Source organism: Lathyrus oleraceus, chromosome 3 (assembly GCF_024323335.1).
Source record: "Lathyrus oleraceus cultivar Zhongwan6 chromosome 3, CAAS_Psat_ZW6_1.0, whole genome shotgun sequence".
In the NCBI taxonomy this organism is placed as follows: Eukaryota; Viridiplantae; Streptophyta; class Magnoliopsida; order Fabales; family Fabaceae; genus Lathyrus; species Lathyrus oleraceus.
In genome coordinates this window covers 419,999,259-420,019,069 of record NC_066581.1, presented here as the reverse complement: position 1 = coordinate 420,019,069, position 19,811 = coordinate 419,999,259, and the positions used below count along the sequence as shown (strand labels likewise).

The following is a 19,811-nucleotide window of genomic DNA, read 5'->3' as shown; positions in this document are numbered from 1 at the left end:
GACGAACCCTGTAACACCCCAATTAAACTAAGCTAATTATTTAATTTAAATTAATATTTTATTTATTAATTTAATTGAATAATTGGAAGTTTGGATTATTATTATTTTATTATTATTTTGGAATAATAATTATTGGGATAATTATTTAGTGGAATAATATTATTGGAGTATATAAGTTGGAATAATAAAAAGTCCCAATTTTTGGAAAAAGGTTTTCACGTGAAAGGGGAAAAGAGGCAGAAAGGGCAAAAAGAGAACCAGAGAACGAAGGTTGAAGGAAGGAGAAGCTTGGAGCTCAGAGGCTGCCGGATTAACTCAGGTAAGGGGGGTTTATCATCAATTAACGGGTATTATGGGATGATATGTACTGGGTAGTAATAGACCATTTGTTTTACCTCTGATTGGATGATATATGCTGAATTGTGAAACTTTTGAGATGAACGAAAATTTGATTATAATTGACGAAATTCGTAGGAATTTGAGATGGAAAGGTTAGCAAATTGTGAAAATCGAAAGTGTATGATTAGTGATAGATGATAGGAATGAATTGTGTGTAAAATTTGGACTGTAGAAGGTTGAATTGGGTAGATCTCGTAGCAGAGAAAGCCATTGCAGATCTGTGAGCTCTGGTTTCTGGTCATACGCGTATGGCACTAGGCAATACGCGTATGAGATGTTGGTACGCGTATGGGGGGAAGCCTTACGCGTATGGGTGAGAAAGATGACATTTTGAACGTGAATTGGTCTCTGTTGGTACGCGTAATAGGAGATTGATACGCGTAGCATACGCGTATGAGACAGGTGATACGCGTATGAGTTGGGCGAGGGAACGCGCAATACGCGTATGAGAGTGGGCATTACGCGTATGAGTTTGGCCAGGTTTGGGCAATACGCGTATGGCAGAGGCAATACGCGTATGGGCAGAATTGTGTTTTTGCTGTGCTACTGTTGTGCAGTTTTTGGTTGTTTAGGCTGAGTGATGCGACTTAGCTGAGATATGATGTGATAGGGATCATTTCCCGTTGTTTTGAGTGGCATAGGTATTAGTAGAGTGTGCTAATACTGTGTTTGCTTTTGTGGCATGATATGATATGCTTTTGTGATTAATTATGTTGATGATGTGTGATGGTATACATGATGATGTGAATGTATACATTTGTGAATAGACTGTATTATGGCTTAGAGTGTGAGCATGTGTCTATTCTTGATTATTGTTGATGTTGCATTGCTAGGTGATTAGCATGCATATTGTGGCCTTCGGGTGGTAGCTAATTCCCATGGTGAGGAATTAGTGAGTTTAGTCATTTTTGGACTGTTGTTGATTGTTTGCATGCTAGGTGAGTAGCGTGCATTTCATGGCCCATTTGGGGTGGTAGCTAATTCCCATGGTGAGGAATTAGTGAGTGAGTCACTATGTCTCAATTGAGTGGGACTAGTGAGCTTGGTAGCCGTGCCTGGATTTGGACGGTGAGGTTGAACTATATGTTCACAAATAGTCGGTACCGCATGCATAGAGTCTCATTGCATAATGAATGTATGGCATATGATATGAATGGATGTATTCCAGTATCATATGTGTGTTGTGTGTTGTGTTGTTAAAGATTGAATATGATGGAGATTTGTACTGTTGATTATGATGTTTGAATGGATATTACTGTTGCTGAATGCGTAGTCTAATTAGGGTGAATTAATGTGTTAATTACTTGGCATTACATGTTGTTCTATAATGCTTATTATATTGATTGAGGAACTCACCCTTACGCCTATTTTTCAGGTAACGAGAAATGAGTTGAGTAGAAGCTTATGCTTGGAGTCTAGAGTAGTTCTTATGGGTCATGCTCTGATAGATGTAACATCGGGAGGGAATGTTTTAATTAATTTGATATTGGTTGTTGGATGATTTACATGTATAGTGTTACATGTTTTACATTGATGTTGAATTTGATTCCGCTGCGAATTATGCAAAAGACCTTATTTTGATTTAAATAAATGAGCATGACAGGATATTTGATGAATGTAGTGAAATGATTGTGTGACACCCTTCGGGGCATAATTACTCTGATGAATATATGTGTATTTTAATTCTAATAATTTGGGGTATTTAGAAGGGTGTTACAAACCCCCTTTTCTTTGCCATAAAGTCAATGAAAAGCGATATGTCACCCGTCATATACCTTGAACATCCGCTATTAAGATACCACATCTTTTCGATAGATTCAAGACATTCAATCTGTAGATTTAAACAAAGGAAATAGGTACCTAAGTTTTATTGGGTCCTTGTAAGTGAGTGAAATCAAGGTTTCATTTAGGCAACCATTGAGAGGCTCATTTAGGAACTAACATCTTCCTAAATTTACACTTTTCAATTGTGTGACCCTTTTTGCAACAATGATGACAATATATCTTACAATGAGATATGTTTTTACCATTCAAATACTTTTTGAAAATTTTATGATTTTTGTATGAATGATTCAAAGAACTTTCATACTTAGAAGGATCAATAGAAAATGCACTCTTATATTGTAAGGTATTGTTCTAATTTGACTCGAAGAACATTTATTTCTTCTTTCCAATAATGGCAAGATTCACAAACAATTTTAGAAGATTTTTCATCCTCAGTCTTATCCTTTTGAACATCTAGCATGGATAGCTTAATTTCTTCCAACTTCCTTTCGTAATCTAAGACCTTAACTTCTAGTTGCAAAAATATCTTTTCATGTGAAGCTAATTTCTTAAAAGCATTTAATGCTTCTCTATGAAGATTATCAAAAGCGTTTGTAATTGAGAATAAGATAAATCACTAGTAACCTCAAGTTTACAAGGACTTACTTGTTTCCTCTTCCTTCCATTAGCCATAAGATAAATCCGAGCCGATTCTACACTTAAAGTTGAGCTTTCATTGCTTAAGGAATCACTTGCACTCTCACAAGCTACATACACACTTCTAGATTTACTAGACTTCTGATGATGCCCTCTTTCTTTGTCTTTCTTAATCATGGGACGTTCCGGTCTATAGTGACCAATTTCACCACAATAATAACAAGAGCTTCTAAATTTACCTTTTCTATTCTCACCATCTTTTGAAGACTTGGACTCCTTTTTAAATTTGGCTAAGTTTCCTTGTTTGACTTTATTCTTCCGAATATACCTTTGGTATCTCTTGGCAAATAGCCCAACATCATCATCATCAGAGTTCTTGTCATCCCATTCTTCACACTCACTAGGCTCATTCTTTGAGGAATTGAAACTAAAAGTCTTTAGAGCAATGGACTTCTCACATCTGCCTTGTCTTTACCTTATTCTTTCTTCATCATATTTTCATACTCTTTTTCCTGTTTTTCCAAGCAAGTGAGTTCTTTCTAATGTTCTTCCAATTTACCAAACAAAGTAGTAAGATCAAGTGTTTTAAGATCATTCTCCTCTTTGATAGCGGTGACCTTGGGTTGCCATTCCCTATTAAGACATCTTAAAACCTTGTTAGTAGCAATAGCATTAGAGATAGGATTACCTAGAGCATTCAATCTATTAATAAGATATGTGAATCTTTTTTGCATGTCGGCAATGGTTTCACCATGCTTCATACGAAAGAGTTCAAACTCTTGATTTACTGTTTTGATTCTAGCTCGTTTGACTTTATTAGTTCCCTCATGGGAAACTTCTAATGCGCCCCCCATAGCTTTAGCGGTTTCACAATGAGAAAGATGATAATACTCATCAACACCTAAAGCGGATATGAGTATATTTTGTGTTTTCCAATCATGTGACCACAACTTTCTAACATTATCATTCCATTGACCTTCCGGTTTTGGTACAATGACGCCTTCACCATTGGTCATTATAATTTTGTTAGGACCATAGGTGATGACGTCTCATACACCCTTATCAACGGAGTTGATATGGATATGAAAATAAGCTTTCCAATAGCCATAATTTTCGTTGGTGAAAATAGGTGCTCTATTATACGCCCTTTTAGGTTCGACAGCCATTATCTAATAAGAAAATCTTATGACCGAAAAACAACAGGAGCTCATGATACCACTTGTTAGATGATAGGCCTAGATCTAGAGGGGGTGAATAGATCCCAAGTTAAAAATTTATCCTAAAATTTGACTTAGAAAACTTTATGGCGCGGAAACAAGTTTCAAATATTTCCCGGATCAAAAATCGTCTAACCGAACCTACTATTGAATATCTTGCATATCCGTAAAGGTGTCAATGGTATGATAATAGTTTGCAAATTGATTAACAACAAGGATTTGTTTAGTAAGTTCCCCGACCGATCTCGCTATGGGTATGTCTTCCCTTAATCCGAACACGAATTGAGATATTATTATAATAAATCTTATTTTTCAAATGTATGTATACAAGAGATTAGAAATCAAATCCCATAAACCCTAAGATTGTTCTTGACTTTAGCACCTCCAAAAACCTTGATCAAAGATTGATCAAGACACCAACAATGTCGTTTCAATTCACATGTTATTGCTAGTTCCTTGTATAACCTCCTTGTCTCAAGGCTTTCACCCGATTGAATTAATCCCAAGCGTACACTTGTTAGACCCAAGGTTTGTCAATACAGTCCACTATTTAAACGCTACTTGTAACAGCCCATTTTTTTTAAGTATTTATTTATTATATTATTATTATAATTTTAATTTAATTATGTGGAGTAATTGATTAATTGGTGTATTAATTCCTTACTTAGTTGATATGAGATATAATTAAATAATTGAATTGATTAATTAACTTGGTTGCATAGTAAGTGGTTAATTATTTAAATTTAAATAGAGGTATTTAAATATTAGGTATTATTGGGCCTAGTGATTAAATTAGATGATTTAAGCCCAACTAGAATACTATTATAAATAGTAAGAGTGAAGGAAGTGTGAATTAGAATTCACTTGAGCACTAAAGGCAATAGAGAAAGAGGAGAGGAAACGTAACGAGGAGTCAGGGTTTTCATCAAATTTACAAGGTAAGGGGAGAAATTCTTATTATTATGGGGTAGTGTGATTGGATCAATGGGTAGGAACATGTTTTGGGTTGAAATCCTTAATTGGCATGGTTTTGGAATTATTAGGTTTGATAAATACTCTTGAATTGTGATGATTAAATTATGCTAAAACTGTGAATGAATATATAATTGGATGAGTCATAATTTTCTGAACGTGTAGCTTTTTACGGAATCGAAATCGGAGGTCCGGAAGTCCTCCAACGATGAAAAATACGGGGAAATCTGCATTCTGTTTCGTGTTAGCGCAGGAACAACTTTCTATTTTGCGTTAACCGGTTAACCCAGGGCGTTAACTGGTTAACACTGTTATAATATTGAAAAAAATTGCATTCTGTCTTGCGTTAACCGGTTAACCCAGGGCGTTAACCGGTTAACACTGTTAAAAATTGCCAAGAAGCGCATTCTGTTTTGTGTTAACCGATTAATCCAGGGCGTTAACCGGTTAACACTGTTTGAAAAGTGAAAAATTGATATTTAAATGTTGTGTGCGTTTTGGAATGAAATCTATGTGTACATATTTGATGATTGGCCTATATTGGTGAATAATATATTGTATGAATGTGTATGTATACCATTATTGAATTGTGAATGATTTATGGTTATGGATGTGTATATGTAATCGTAATTTATATGTTGTTATGGATGTGTATATGTACCAATTATGAGTCATGGTGATATGTGGGATGTTAAGACGGGATATAGATGGTCTTAATTGCATATGTGTTGGTATATGTGCATTCATTCATAGCATGGTTGACTTCATTGTGGAAGTGGTGAAACTGTGGGTTCACATGAGCAGACGTTGATTCTCAATTGGAATCAGGCGTAATATTAAGCGGTGATCCTTCATTGGAAACAGACGTAGCAGACGTTAATCCTTAATTGGGATTAAGCGTAGTATTAAGCGGTGATCCTTCATTGGAAACATACGTAGGGCTTTGGTCTTGTCCGGATCGGAAGCGTGGCTTGGATTCTAGATATTGAATCGGAAAGCGGTGAAACTTTGAGTTCACATTGAGGTACCGCATGCATGGAGTCACATTGTCTTGCATCGAGTCGTTGATAGTTATGTGATCATTGAATGCATGTATTGATGTGGGTGTGATGCATGTTTGAAGCATGTGAGATGATTGTTTGTTAATATCAGGGATATAATAATACAGAGTGTGATGAATTCTTGAATTGTTGTTTTAATTCATTGTGCCTTATCATGCTATTTCATAATGATTGGAATTCTCACCCTTTCTGTTTGAATGTTACCTTTACATGGGTATCGTGCAGATACTACAGAGTAGTATTGCTGGAGTAGGTGGACGATAGCTCGCTCAAGAATAGCTGGAGAGTTTCCGTATTTAGTTTGAAATTAGGTAATGAGTCAATGCTCTGGTCATGTAACACTGGGTAGATTAGTGGTATTGAACTCATATCTTATTTTGATATGCTTTATGTCATTAATTGTTTTATTTTATTTGAAGTGATTATTGAGAGATGATCATGGTATGGGACATGGATCACATTATGAAATACATGAGTATTCTTTATTTTCCGCTGCGAACGCATATTGCTTGAATATTCATGATGAGTTAAATGTGTTATTTTGAATGACCAGGTGTATTGTTGGTTTTTGAAAGTTTTAAGTTTCGAAAACGTCGATGTGACGCCCTTTTCTTTATATGCGTGCTTATTTACTCTGATTATATGCTAAATAATTTGGGGTAGAAAAAGGGGTGTTACACTACTCCCTTACACGACACACCTAGTTCCAAGGCTTTCACTTGATCAGATCCAAATTGCACAATCTTATCCAAAACCTTCAAACCCTAAAGATCTTGAAAGAAAACCCCAACTCGGTTTTCTTATTTGAATCCCTCAAAGATCTCAACTCAATATTCTCGGTACAAAAAAGCTAATTGGATGTTATCAATCCTAATCTAGATGGAACCCAATCAAAAAATGATTATGTGTAGTTTTATTGTGTATATGCATATATTGAATTGAAGATGATGAGATGCTTTAAATCATGGATTCATGTAGGTTTTACTCACTCTAGAAATCTTACTAGAGAATTATACATGTATGAAGTATTTATATGCATGAGTGATTTAGGGCAAAAAGGAATGCAAAGGACTTGAGAAAAATATGAATTTTTGAAAAATTACATCGCATAGGCTGACCTATAAAAGTTATGTGTCGACCTATTTGATGATAGGTTAATTTGTCTAAATTTATGTGTCGATCTATGATTGTTATGCGCTGCCTATGTGTCGGCCAGAAGACTCGACACATGAAACAGAAGCTACAGGCTTTAATACTACAGCATATGTGTCGACCTATAGAATGCATGTGTCAACATATAACTAGGAAAGTTTTTCCATAGGTCGACCTGTAATTTCATGTGTCGACCTGTAATGTTATTTTTCACAAAATTTGATTTTTCATGCATGAAATTTTTTCCAAGTTGTTTCCAAATACTTTTATGCTTCCTATGCTAAGATGCACATAGAGAATCAAAGGATATTGTCCAATATACATTAATGCTAAAGTATCATAGTTTTGACATCATACAAAATACATCTAACGGAAGTTGCACTCACACTATTACTCTCAAAATAGTTGATATAAGCATGTTCCATCATCAAGGAAAGATGAAGATGTGTTGGTACGAGTTGACAAGTTTCTGTTCCCAATGGAATTTATTATCATGGACTTCAATGCTGAGGAAGAGACTCACATCTTGTTGGGAAGACCCTTCTTGCTACTAGAAGAACCTTGATAGATGAAGAATGATGAGAATTAACCATGAGAGTCAATGGACAACAAGTTGTATTTAATGTGCTGGATACATTACAATATCAGGAAGAAGAAGTAGTTGATTGTTGAATGATCTCAAGTTGGGAAATATCATTCATAAAAATCTTCTCAAAAGCAATAACATATTGGAGCAAGAGGGCAAGTTGAATAAAGAAGATGAAAGGAAAAGGAAGAAATTATAAGTGGACCACTAGTCAAGTTAAATGAGAAAGAGGAACCTATGAAAATTTTGGAGCTTACATCTGAAGTGAAGAAAACTAACACTACATCAGTGGAGGTTCCTCTTGAGTTGGAAATTAAGTAATTGTTTGCTCATTTATAGTATGCCTATCTGGAGGCATGACATAAGTCTCCAGTCATCATTGCCATTGATCTATCTGATGAACAGAGGTGTCAGCTCCTGTCACTTCTGAAAAGGCACAAGGAGGTTATTGGTTGGAAAATATTTGATATTAAGGGCATCAGTCATACTGTATGCATGCATAGGATATTAATATATAAGATAACTCTAAGAATATTATGGAAATCCAAAGAAGGTTAAAATCCATCATGAAGGAACTAGTCAAGAGGAAATTATAAAGTGGCTGGATGCTAAAATCATTTGCCTTACTTTTGATAGTGTCTGGGTGAGTCGCATCCAATGTGTTCAAAAGAAGGGTGGCATGATAGCCATCGCCTATAAGAAAAATGAACTTATTCCTTTAAGAACTGACATTGGCTGGAGGATATCCATGTATTATAGGAAGCTGAACAAAGCCACACGCAAATACCATTTCCCTTTTCCTTTCATTGACCAAATTTTGGATAGACTAGCTGGTAAGGAGTTATATTGTTTCCTTGATGGTTACTTGGGATACAATAAAATTGCCATTGCACCTGGAGATCAAGAGAACACAACTTTTACATGTCCTTATGGAACCTTTGCTTTTAGAAGAATGTCATTTGGATTATGTAATGCTCTAGCAACTCTTCAATGTTGCATGATGCCAATATTCTCATAATTGATAGAAAGTTCCATAGAGGTTTTCATGGATGGTTTTTCCGTTTTTGGGGAGTCATTCCAAAACTGCTTGGACAGCCTGGATATGTTGCTTACCAGATGCAAAGAAAGTAATCTTGCATTGAATTGGGAGAAGTATCATTTCATGGTAAATTAAAGAATTATTTTGGGGTATAAAATTTCAAAGAGGGGGTTGGAGGTGGACCAAGCCAAAGTGGAAGTAATAGAGAAACTGCCTTCACTTGTCAACATCAAGGTAATCAGAAGTTTCCTTGGTCATGTTGGATTTTATAGAAGATTCATCAAAGACTTCTCCAAGATAAAAAAAAACCTCTATGTCAGCTACTCCAGTGTAACGTGTCATACGTCTTTAGTAAGGAGGGTGAGAATGTGTTCAAGTTGTTAAAAAAAGTTTTAATCTTTGCACCTATAATGAAGATCCTAGTCTGGACTAAACCTTTTGAGTTGATGTGAGATGCTAATGACATTACTATTGGAGTAGTGTTGGGACAAGGGCACAATAGGTGTTCCAGACTATTTACTATGCTAGTAGGACATTGATTGAAGCACAAATCAACTATACAACCACTGAAAAAGGAATATTTATTGTTGTGTTTGCATTTGAAAAGGAACACGCTCAGGAAGATGAGCAAATGTCATACGTGAACCACAAGCCAACCATCTCGAGTATAACACTATGTCGGCGAATGGCCGTGTCTCATGTTGATCGACATAGGATAAAATTCATATCCTCTTCCACCAAACGATCAAGATACACTCAAAACGGCTATGTCACCCGGTTCTCTCTTAGTAGGGAAAATGCAGAAGCACGCAACATATCTTCAGTATAGGTCGGTACACACGACCAACCGAAAATGTGTGGGAAGTGCTGGAGGATTCAAGTCTGAAAAGTGTTGGAACACACAAATCATTAGTAAGGGAGTTACAAAAATGACACACAAACACTAAAAGACCAATAAATATTATCGTCAAAAGTGTGATGCTTACTATCACCTACTTTGTCTTCCACCTATAGCCCTCATATAACTTAGAGTACAAGTAGACCAAACAACCCCCCCCCCCCCCCCCCCCCCCCCCCCCCCCCACAAGTTGTACTCATGGATCCGCTCAAAATCCTTAGTGTTGTTGTGTTTGTATTTCAATACCTAATCATCAATTTCTACAAATTTATACAAAAATTAAAAAAAATTTACAATAATAAAAAACATACAATAAGTGGGGAATCTTTGAAATTGATATAGTTGAATGAGATCTTTGATGTCGTCTGGTGATGATTGAAGAAGCTTTGGTGTTGCTTGATTGATTTTGAGTCAATGTGATTTTGAGAGAGTTTTAGAGAAAACTTTATTTTTTAAACAAATGAAGAAGAAGGGTTCAGGTGTGTTATGTACAAGCAGCGTTCAGAGATGCATCTACATAATGTTTATGAAGATGCATCTTTATAGTTTTTTCACATTAAGTCAGATGTCTATTGACTTAGGATGGACCCGAAGATACATTTATGAAATTCAAGGGTATTTTTGTATTTTTCACATTGTGCATTAATAATATATAGTATGCACTAAAAAAACTCTCAAATGAAATCACCAACATTTAGTTAGGGTTGAGATTATCATGGATTGGACTTCAATATGAATTTATAGCACAAGCCCATACGTATAGAAGCCCAAATTTCAGCTTAGTAGACTAGCTGGTCTAGTTGATACTATAAGCACATAATATGTTATGTATGTGCATATATGATGTCAATTATTAATTTGTTTAATTGATAGTTGATATCCATGATGTTATTCTCTAAAATGAACTACTCACTTTACATGTCAAATTTTACTTTCTTTTCAGTCAAACTCTGGTTTAGTACCAAACTTCATTATTCAAAAAGTCATGTCAGTAGATATTTCCCTTCTTGCACAAGTTAAATAAAAGAACTGACATAGATCATTATTATTGATAATCACATTTACATGAGATTATGAGATGAAACTATATCTATAACTATGATATAGTAAATGAAAAGAAGGTATCTTATATCCCATGCATGCAATGCAACTAGGTAGCCCCATTGAAGCAGGTGAAAGTAATAAGTAACGTACTGCTATCTATCTTAAAAAGCTGTCATCATGGCACACAGAACAGAACTCCAGTATTCAATTTCATCATGTTTTCTTCAAGTTTATCCGACCAACCACGTGAACAATATAACTCATTTACATCACGTGTTTGTTTTCTTTTCACACATAAAAAACGTGAGGAAATACAATGAACGGTTCACAGTTCGCAGAGAGTTACTTTTAAGATCAGTTTTCAAAGGCTATAGATGTTACTGTCCTTGTTTCTTTATAAGGTATAGCAGAATCCCATGACAAGTCTGTTGAGTCACCTTCCATACCCTTTGTTTGTATAACTCTTGTTAGGTTTCAACTTTGGTACATCATCAATGCTTTGTTTGCTTCTTATCACAAACTCTATCTTATAGTTTACAGTTTATGTAACTTCAACAATATACCATTATCAAAAACTAATTCTCTTTAGATAACTATCCGACGTTGCCGCAACGATCCTTACGTTAAGTTTATGATGTTTTACAACCGCATGCAACGATCCTGACGTTAAGTTTTCGATGTTTACGACAACATGCATGGTTTTAAATTGCAGATGCGGTAATCCTAATATCGAGCTGATAAAAATATTGGTGTGGAGATATTTATGAGGGACATGTGATGTGGTGAGATGAATTAATGATGACATAATGCATGATGCATGTAAGCCTAGACAAAGAGTTAGGTTTTGGTCTGTTTTGAAAAGTTGCATGGCAGTACGTGGATCATATTGGGCTAATGAAAAAGTTGGTTTCAATTTTTAACAAAGATAGCATTGGTTGGTGTTGCCACGTGTCGATTTCTTGTGGCTTTAGTTTGGCCATTCATCAATGCATGTGCAGTATCATCATCATATGAGTTTGGCAAGAAAACAATAAAAGTACTTATATATTAAGCTCTTATATATTACACAACATAAGCGATTAAGTTCTTAAATATGAAAAGTACTTGTCACCAAACATGATCAAGCTAGTTATATAAACAAACCTAATTAACAATATGTTTCTGCTTCATGGAAATTAAGCACTTAGGTTTATATATATATAATAACATGTAGAAAATGAAGCACTTAAATCTTAATTAATCTCCATTAAGTAATTGCAAAGACAAGAGATCTTCCATGCTCCAGTAGTTATTGTCATTGGTACAAGAACTTGATTGATCAGAGATTGTAGGAAACTGATGAGATGAAAATGGTTCCAAAATTCCTTGGTAAGAAGGTGGTGACATAATATTATTCGTGCTGGTGTCCATAGGTTCAGCTATGTTGGGAATTTGGCTAGAGCTTGCTACTTGATTATTATTATTTTCGTTATTGTCATTTATTTGAATATCAGAAGAACTCTGTTGTTGTTGCTGAGAGTTTTGTTGATCAGCTTGTTTGATATGCTTCTGAATCCTTGTCCTCCAATAGTTCTTTATCTCGTTATCCGTTCGTCCCGGTAGATGTTTCGCGATTTTCGACCACCTGCATTGGTGAATCATTAATTTGCAAAAAAAAAATCAAAAATATATAATCAAATACACTAACTTAGTTTACAGGTCTTGTTTGTTTTTAACCTCTTCGGACAAGAAATTATTTTATTAACTATACTTATTTAGAAATAAATGTTTTTTAATTAATGTTAATGATAATTAATTAAGGAGGCTAATGATGCATTTGTAATATTAAATCAAAAAAGAATTACAAATATATTCATTAGATCAAACTAATGAAACTTTTTTCTTTTAGAATGTGACTTAGGTAGTGAAATATCATGTATGTGATGATGGGTGAGAGTGAGCACGTGTGTGCACACGTGTGAGAAGTAAAAACAAAAAATAGAAAAAAACTATATTTTATCAATGATATTACAACTACAATTGTTACCATGCTAATCAACTATATATCTTTTTATTAAGTTATTACAAGGTAACTTTTAACTTTAACTATAAAGTAAAAAATCTGTATAATTTTTAAAGAGAAAAAATAACTTTAACTTTAACCGGAAAGTGAATTTTTTTTAATTTATATTGAGAAAAAAGATAAAATATGAAGTTTTGAAAGTGGAGTATTTAAAGGTGGCAATGGCAGTGTATAAGTTATTGAGGCCAAGAATAAAAGTGAGGTAATATTTTGTGAGTTATATACATATAAACTTGGATCTTTGTTGAGATATAAATAAGATGCTTGTTTTCCTTTGCTATATGGAGAAAAATAATGTGTTTTCTTTGCAGAAGAACTTGTCCAAGATCAATAATATTTCAGTTTTCTCAATGATTCATGCATGCCTCAGGTAGAAACTATGGTTCACTTCAAACATCTCTTCTATTCTCTACATATAATAAAGATCTAAATTTTTTGTTATTCAATTATGGATTTTGTAGAGTATTTTTCAACTATTTGTTTTAACTTTATTTTTGTTAATGTATAAAATGATTTAACTTCATTTTGTTCTTTTTTGTATTTTTTTTACTCAAACATTTTTTGGTATATGTGCGTCTCTGTTTTTTAAAAGAAGTAATATAAGCACGTGTGACATACATAACTTATTTTCTTTGTCCTAAAAAATATAATTAAAAAATGGTCATAAAAGCTATGTTTTTTTTTGTTAATATGTTAAATTTTATATTTTAAAAGCTTGTATTGTTAATATTATCGTTGAATTAAGATTAAAAAAATTTATTTTAATTTTGATAATTTATAATTCTAAAAAGCTAATAACAAAAAAAATTGGACTGTGAAATCTCAATTCGAAGATTACAAATACGGTGAATTATCAAGATCCTAAAATTTATGTCATGAATCATAACTAGAAGTTATATAAAGAAACCTAAAATTGATATTTGATGAGATCAATGATAAAGATCCAACGGTTGAGATTCGTATATAGACATATCTACATGAAACACCTTAGATTAAATTTGTGTAGAAACGATGGTTCAGCTCCTAAGGTACAACATATTCTGTTCTCATTTACAAGAAACCTATAGATATATATTTTAGAAAATTGAAATTATTTTATATTTATGTATAAAGTAGATATCAAACTAGCAACATTTTCTTCATTTATTTAATTATTATTTAAGTAATGAAGTTTTTTTTAAATGTTTAATTTTTTTATATTTAATTTTTTTATATTTTGTAATATTGTTTAATTTTCACTTTATTTTATTATATCCTCAAAGTATTATTAGGAAACACAACAAATAACTTTAAGAAGAGTAAAATAACATCAAGAGAACTTGTATTTTATCAAGTTCATTCGAGTGTTATACCTTTTATGTTCTCAAATCTATTTTCTTTGTGATATATTAATTGTATATCCATAAATATGTACTTCTCTTTTAGTTTTTTTAGGTTAGAGAAATAGAGACTCGCAAAATAATAGATTTTATTTTAAAATAAGAAGTCAACACTGTTTTATACCTTATTTTTTATAAAAAGAAATCATTTAATAATCTTGTTACTAGTGTAGAGATTTTTCAATTTAAAAAGATAATTTATCTCAATAAATTGTATAATCTCTACAATTATTTAAATAATAAAATTATTATATGAGATCCAAACACTATAAATTGTAATTTTGTTTTGAATTTATTTCGTTCTAATATAAATTTTTTCTTTTCAGTACTAGTAATGGAAAGAGAAAAGAATTCAAATACAAAAATAAAGTGATTTTTAGATGTTCCTATAAACCGTTTTCTTCATATCTCTTTAAATATATGTATATAGAAATTTTAATTATATATTTTAACCACTCTTGTTTTCTTGCATCATAGGCTACATATAAAGAGAAGATCCTTTTGAAGTGTATTTGCATAGTAGATATCTTCTAGAGTCATGTATCATGCAAGAATCGTAAGTTTTAATTTAGGGCAATTATATTTGTAACAAGAGTGAAAATATGAAATGATTTCTTAATTAAGGTCCTTAATGACATATATATTCTTGTTGTCCTTTTTTTTAAACTTGTAGTAACCCCTAATTTTTTTAATATTGTCGTAGTAACCTTTTGTAATAAACAGTGTAACCCTTATGTATCTTTTTATCATCACCATCTTTGACCTCCGTCTATTTTTTCTATAAAATTTTCCTTCCTTAATATTTAATCAGAAATTTTATTCTAAACAAAAACTTTATAAATAATTACATATTATTGTAACTTTTATATTCTCAATTTAAATAATTCATATTCATGTAACTTTTTTATTTTCCATTGTATTTTGAGACATGGTCTTATTTATAGGATGGGGTTGTTTAATTTTCTCTATAACCTAATTTGAATTTTTTTCTTTCTTCCGTTCAAACGGTTAAGAATCCCTTAGGTTCCTTTCTTTTTTATTTGAAATATATTTTAACTTTCTGTTTAAACTTATTAAAAAATATGTTTAACAAAATATATGATTTTGTACAAATGATTTTCTTATTTTAATTGACCTAAAATCCTCACATCAAATTACATCTTAGGATATGGAAGTTTATGAAACTTCTTCACAGCCAATTCTACCACATTTGTGATGAAGGGAGTATATTCTTGGAAGTGAAAAATATTACAATTCAATTTGAATGAAATTAAGAGAATTTTAATTATTTCTACAAAAAAAATTAGATGATTCAATTTCTCAAAATGAAATGTATGAAAACTACCAACAAAAATCATATTATATTATAAATATATATAACTAGGTAGTTAGAGGGAAAGAGAAAGCATGCAATAGAAGGGAGAGATAAAAAGGAATTAAAAATGTTGATATAAGAGATTCTAAAAGGTTTTAAATAAATTTTGTAGAAGGAGTTAGAATTTCTAAACTTAAAAAAAAAACTACAAACCCCAAATTATTGCATCTCTTCTCATGCAAAGAATTCTCTCCCACTTTATAAACTCTATTCCAAGTGTATACTACAAGCTCATATATACCAAAAGTTAACAAGAAAGCTAGGAACTTTCTTTATCTTTTGAACTATAAAAAACAAAGATGGTGACTTAAACTTTTCCACATAAAAATAATTAAATCGTAATAAAATAAAATATTGATTTGTAGAGTTCATGCAAAACAAAACATCTCCATTTTTTTAATAAATAAATAATAGAATTTAATATATATTAAAATATTTGATATGGATTGACCTGTTTCCCCACTTTGCATGTAGTTCTATGATCAAGAGTTGTTCATCGGGTGTAATATTCCCTCGTCTAACATCGGGTCGAAGATAATTTAGCCAACGAAGTCTGCAACTCTTTCCGGTACGTTTAAGACCTATAATGTATAAAAGCATCTTATTATAACTTATGAAAATATTATGGATTACTAGTAAGCTTACCAAGCTAGGTCATATTTTTTAGGTATCATCATCCAAAGCCCTTAGTTAAACATGCTACTAGTGTTATTTCATTTGATTAAAGAAAAGTAGAAGATAGATGTATATGTGTGAGATTAATTATTATTATTATTACCAGCAGATTTTGCCAAGGAGTTCCAAACACCTTCACCATGATTTGCAATATAGTTGATCAAGATCAAGTCTTCTTCCATTGTCCATGGTCCTTTTCGAACATCAGGATCTTGAGAAGAACTGCACTCCTTTTTGTCCATTATATATTTGTATGAGAGAGAAGAAGAGAGAGAGAAAGAGAAGTAGTGTACATGAAGGAAGACATATGCTCATGACATATCATAATAATGGGAGTTGGAGCGTTTAAATAGAGGGAACACTAACATCATTTGTTAATTGTAAATTCCACTTTTTTTACGTACCTAACTATGTTTCTAATACCAACATGCATGCATGCATGCATCACTATGCATGTGATTCTGTGTAGACGCTATATTTTTTTTCTTTACGTTCTCTCAGTTTTAATTCTGGTGCACATGCATTTCAAATAACCAAAGGATACACATTTCTTGAATAGAAGAAAATAGAAAAGTATAATGAAAAAGAGATAAGCTATGTGGACAGAAAAAAAAACATTGTATATTATATAGTTTTAAATTTTTAGTGTTATTTTTTCTTTCTTCATTCTAAAGAAAACGCTTTTGAAATATATTTTGTAAAGTATCGACTATACGGTATCAAGTTTTGATGTTAAAATAGCATTGATCATCGAAGAAATGCCACAATACTACTCAACTGGTACGCAACTTTATCATAAAAAGATATTTATTTCTAAATGTTGGATGGTTTATTTTTAACGGATCACTTAATTTCATTTAATTTTATCATGTTTAATTGTTTATTAAAATTTTAAATTTAGAAAGTTTTCAAGACAATTTATTCTATCATACACAACTCATAACTTTTAATTTTTGCTTAGGATTAGTCTCTTCATCTCCTCCCCACTTATTTAATTTCAAATCTCTCCCTCCTTTTAAAATCTTCTTTGCTTGTGATTTCTAAATTTAGACTTTATTTCCAATTAGAAACTTTGGCCTTATGCCATTGCCTTTTCAAACTCTGTTTCTTAATCAAACTTGTTAATGAATCTAATCATATTGACTTAAAATTTCAAAAGACAAAAAGAACTAGCACTCATCCAAGTTCTTTTAGGCCTTTTGTGCCTCTTTTAAAATTTAAAATTTTGTTAAAAGAAATCAACTCACTTTGAAATTGATACCATGAACTACGAGGTTTTGATCCCTCATTTTATGTTGGTACGTAGGCACAAGTCCGAAGGTCTTGTCAAACACAAAAATATAATTAATGAATTCTTTTCTCATCCCCCACAATCTATTTATTGAAAACATCATTTTATACCAAAAACACATATACACATAAAAAAGGGGTTCCCTAGGAGTACCTAGGACACTTTTGATACTAACACCTTCCCTCTGTGTAACCAACCCCCTTACCTGTAATCTCTGACATTTTATTAGTTTTGATTTGAAAACTTCTTATCTTTGGGTTTTGTTCATACTTTTCCCTTTTCCCTTGGAAACAATAAAAGCGTGGTGGCGACTCTGGTTTTAGTGACGTTAAGTTTATCCATAGCTTAATGGTCATGAATTTACCGCTACAGAAATTAAGTGGTGACTCTGCTGGGGAGTAGTCTCCAGTGGGTTTAGCCTACTTTTTTATGTGTATATATTTGTATTTTTGATGTTTGTATATTATAATTTGCTTGTTATACTTGGTGATCTCTGAGTGGTGAGATAAGTTCTAACCCGAATTTGAGTGCACTTAAGATAGGAGGATGGTATAGTCATGTTCGACTTGTGCGGAGTAGTCCTTAACAAGTTGGCTTGAGACCCATATACTAAGTGGAAACCCTTTTGGAGTTATTGATGTCACACAAGTTATTTGTGGTTAAGCATTGCTCTATATGATTTAGGGTCTGAGAAGCTGAGTACCGTAGAACATTTAACCCAACTTGGCCTATTTAGGACGTAGTACGGAGACTGTTCAAGTGTAGACTTGATAATAGTTGTTACGCAATACTACACTTAGACGAGTTTCTCTTGAGAATATTATGGGTTGATGAGTTAGTCATCCTAACCTATAATATCCGATAGATGGAATTAAGACTATAGGAACTTTTTAGAACATGATCTACAAGTTCTTAACCCTAGTACACTCCCTTGGGATGGTTCTTAACCTGACTCCATGCTCGTGACTCACAACAAAACCTTGATTCTTAGTTGATCCAATCAAGTCTTGTCAATATCAATGGAACTTGGGTGTTGATAAGGTGAAAACCATAATCCACCAAAATGGATGATTGATCTTGATAATGACTTGATTCATCCCTTGACCTTTGTTTGTTTGCCTTGTGTGTGATCCCTTATTTGTGGTTGTTGCATTCATGCATTCATGCACATCATGACATTCATCACACGAAAAATAACTTCAAGGAACTAAGGTTTTATTTGCAAATATTTTTCAGACCATGGATTATGGACGAAGGAACACTAAGAAGTACAGTTTCAGATGTCCCGATTTAAAAAAATTTGAGGAAGCTATCATCTTTTGTATTAGATCCCTTGGATTTCAAGCAACGTCATGGGAAGCTTCTATCTATTTTGTATGCTGATGTAGTGGAAGGATTCTTGAGTGTGATGGTTCAGTTCTATGACCCTCTCTACCGGTGCTTCACTTTTCCCGATTATCAGCTTGTGCCTATGTTAGAGGAGTATGCCCATCTTTGGGAATAAATGTTTTTAACAAAGTACCTTTTAGTGGATTTGAGGAGATTCCCAGATCTCATATTATAGCTGAAGCTCTTCATCTGAAGAAGTCTGAGATTGAGGCTCATTGGGTGAAGAAAGGATGAATGTTTGGGTTGACTTCTGAGTTCCTTATTAGGGAAGCTACTGCCTTTGCTCAAGCCGGTAGTGTGGATGCTTTCTAAGCCATCTTTGTATTGCTCATTTATGGTTTGGCTTTGTTCCCTAACATTGACGGTTTTATTGATGTTAACGCCATTAGAATCTTCTTGATTGGGTATCCTGTGCCTATTTTGTTGAGTGATATGTACTTCTCTTTGCATCTAAGGAATTTTAAGGGTGGTGGAATGATTGTGTGATGTGTTCCTCTTCTGTACAAGTGGTTTACTTCGCACTTGCCTCAGACGCCTGCTTTTGTGGAGAACAAAAAATGTCTACAGTGGTCTCAGAGACTTACGTCTCTCACGGATGATGATCTAGTTTGGTAAGATTCTTCGTTGAGTAGCTTGGATATTATTGATTGTTGTGGTGAATTCTCTAATGTGCCTCTCATTGATACACAAGGAGGAATTAACTACAACCCTGCTTTGGCTCGTCATCAACTTGGGTTCCCCTTGAGAGACAAACCTAATAACACTCAGTTAGAAGGTCTTTTCTATCAAGAGGGTAAAGATCCCCAACATTTGAAGTAGAAGATGATACATGCTTGGCATAATATGCATAG

The 19,811-nt window shown here is 33.0% G+C and overlaps 1 protein-coding gene and 1 long non-coding RNA gene across 2 annotated transcripts; one reads left to right on the top strand and one right to left on the bottom strand.

Annotated features, from left to right (window-relative positions):
• Nucleotides 1–11,997: 11,997 nt before the first annotated feature.
• Nucleotides 11,998–16,763, bottom strand: LOC127129351 (MYB-like transcription factor EOBII). Its single transcript, XM_051058562.1, has 3 exons — nucleotides 16,384–16,763; nucleotides 16,057–16,186; nucleotides 11,998–12,413 (listed from the first exon to the last, which is right to left on the bottom strand). The coding sequence occupies exons 1-3, from the start codon at nucleotides 16,520–16,522 to the stop codon at nucleotides 12,026–12,028; spliced, it is 657 nt and encodes a 218-aa protein (XP_050914519.1). The 5' UTR covers nucleotides 16,523–16,763; the 3' UTR covers nucleotides 11,998–12,025.
• Nucleotides 12,939–16,525, top strand: LOC127129352 (uncharacterized). Its single transcript, XR_007806309.1, has 4 exons — nucleotides 12,939–13,221; nucleotides 14,708–14,786; nucleotides 16,080–16,173; nucleotides 16,390–16,525. It is a non-coding gene; the product is annotated as an uncharacterized LOC127129352 (long non-coding RNA).
• Nucleotides 16,764–19,811: the final 3,048 nt, after the last annotated feature.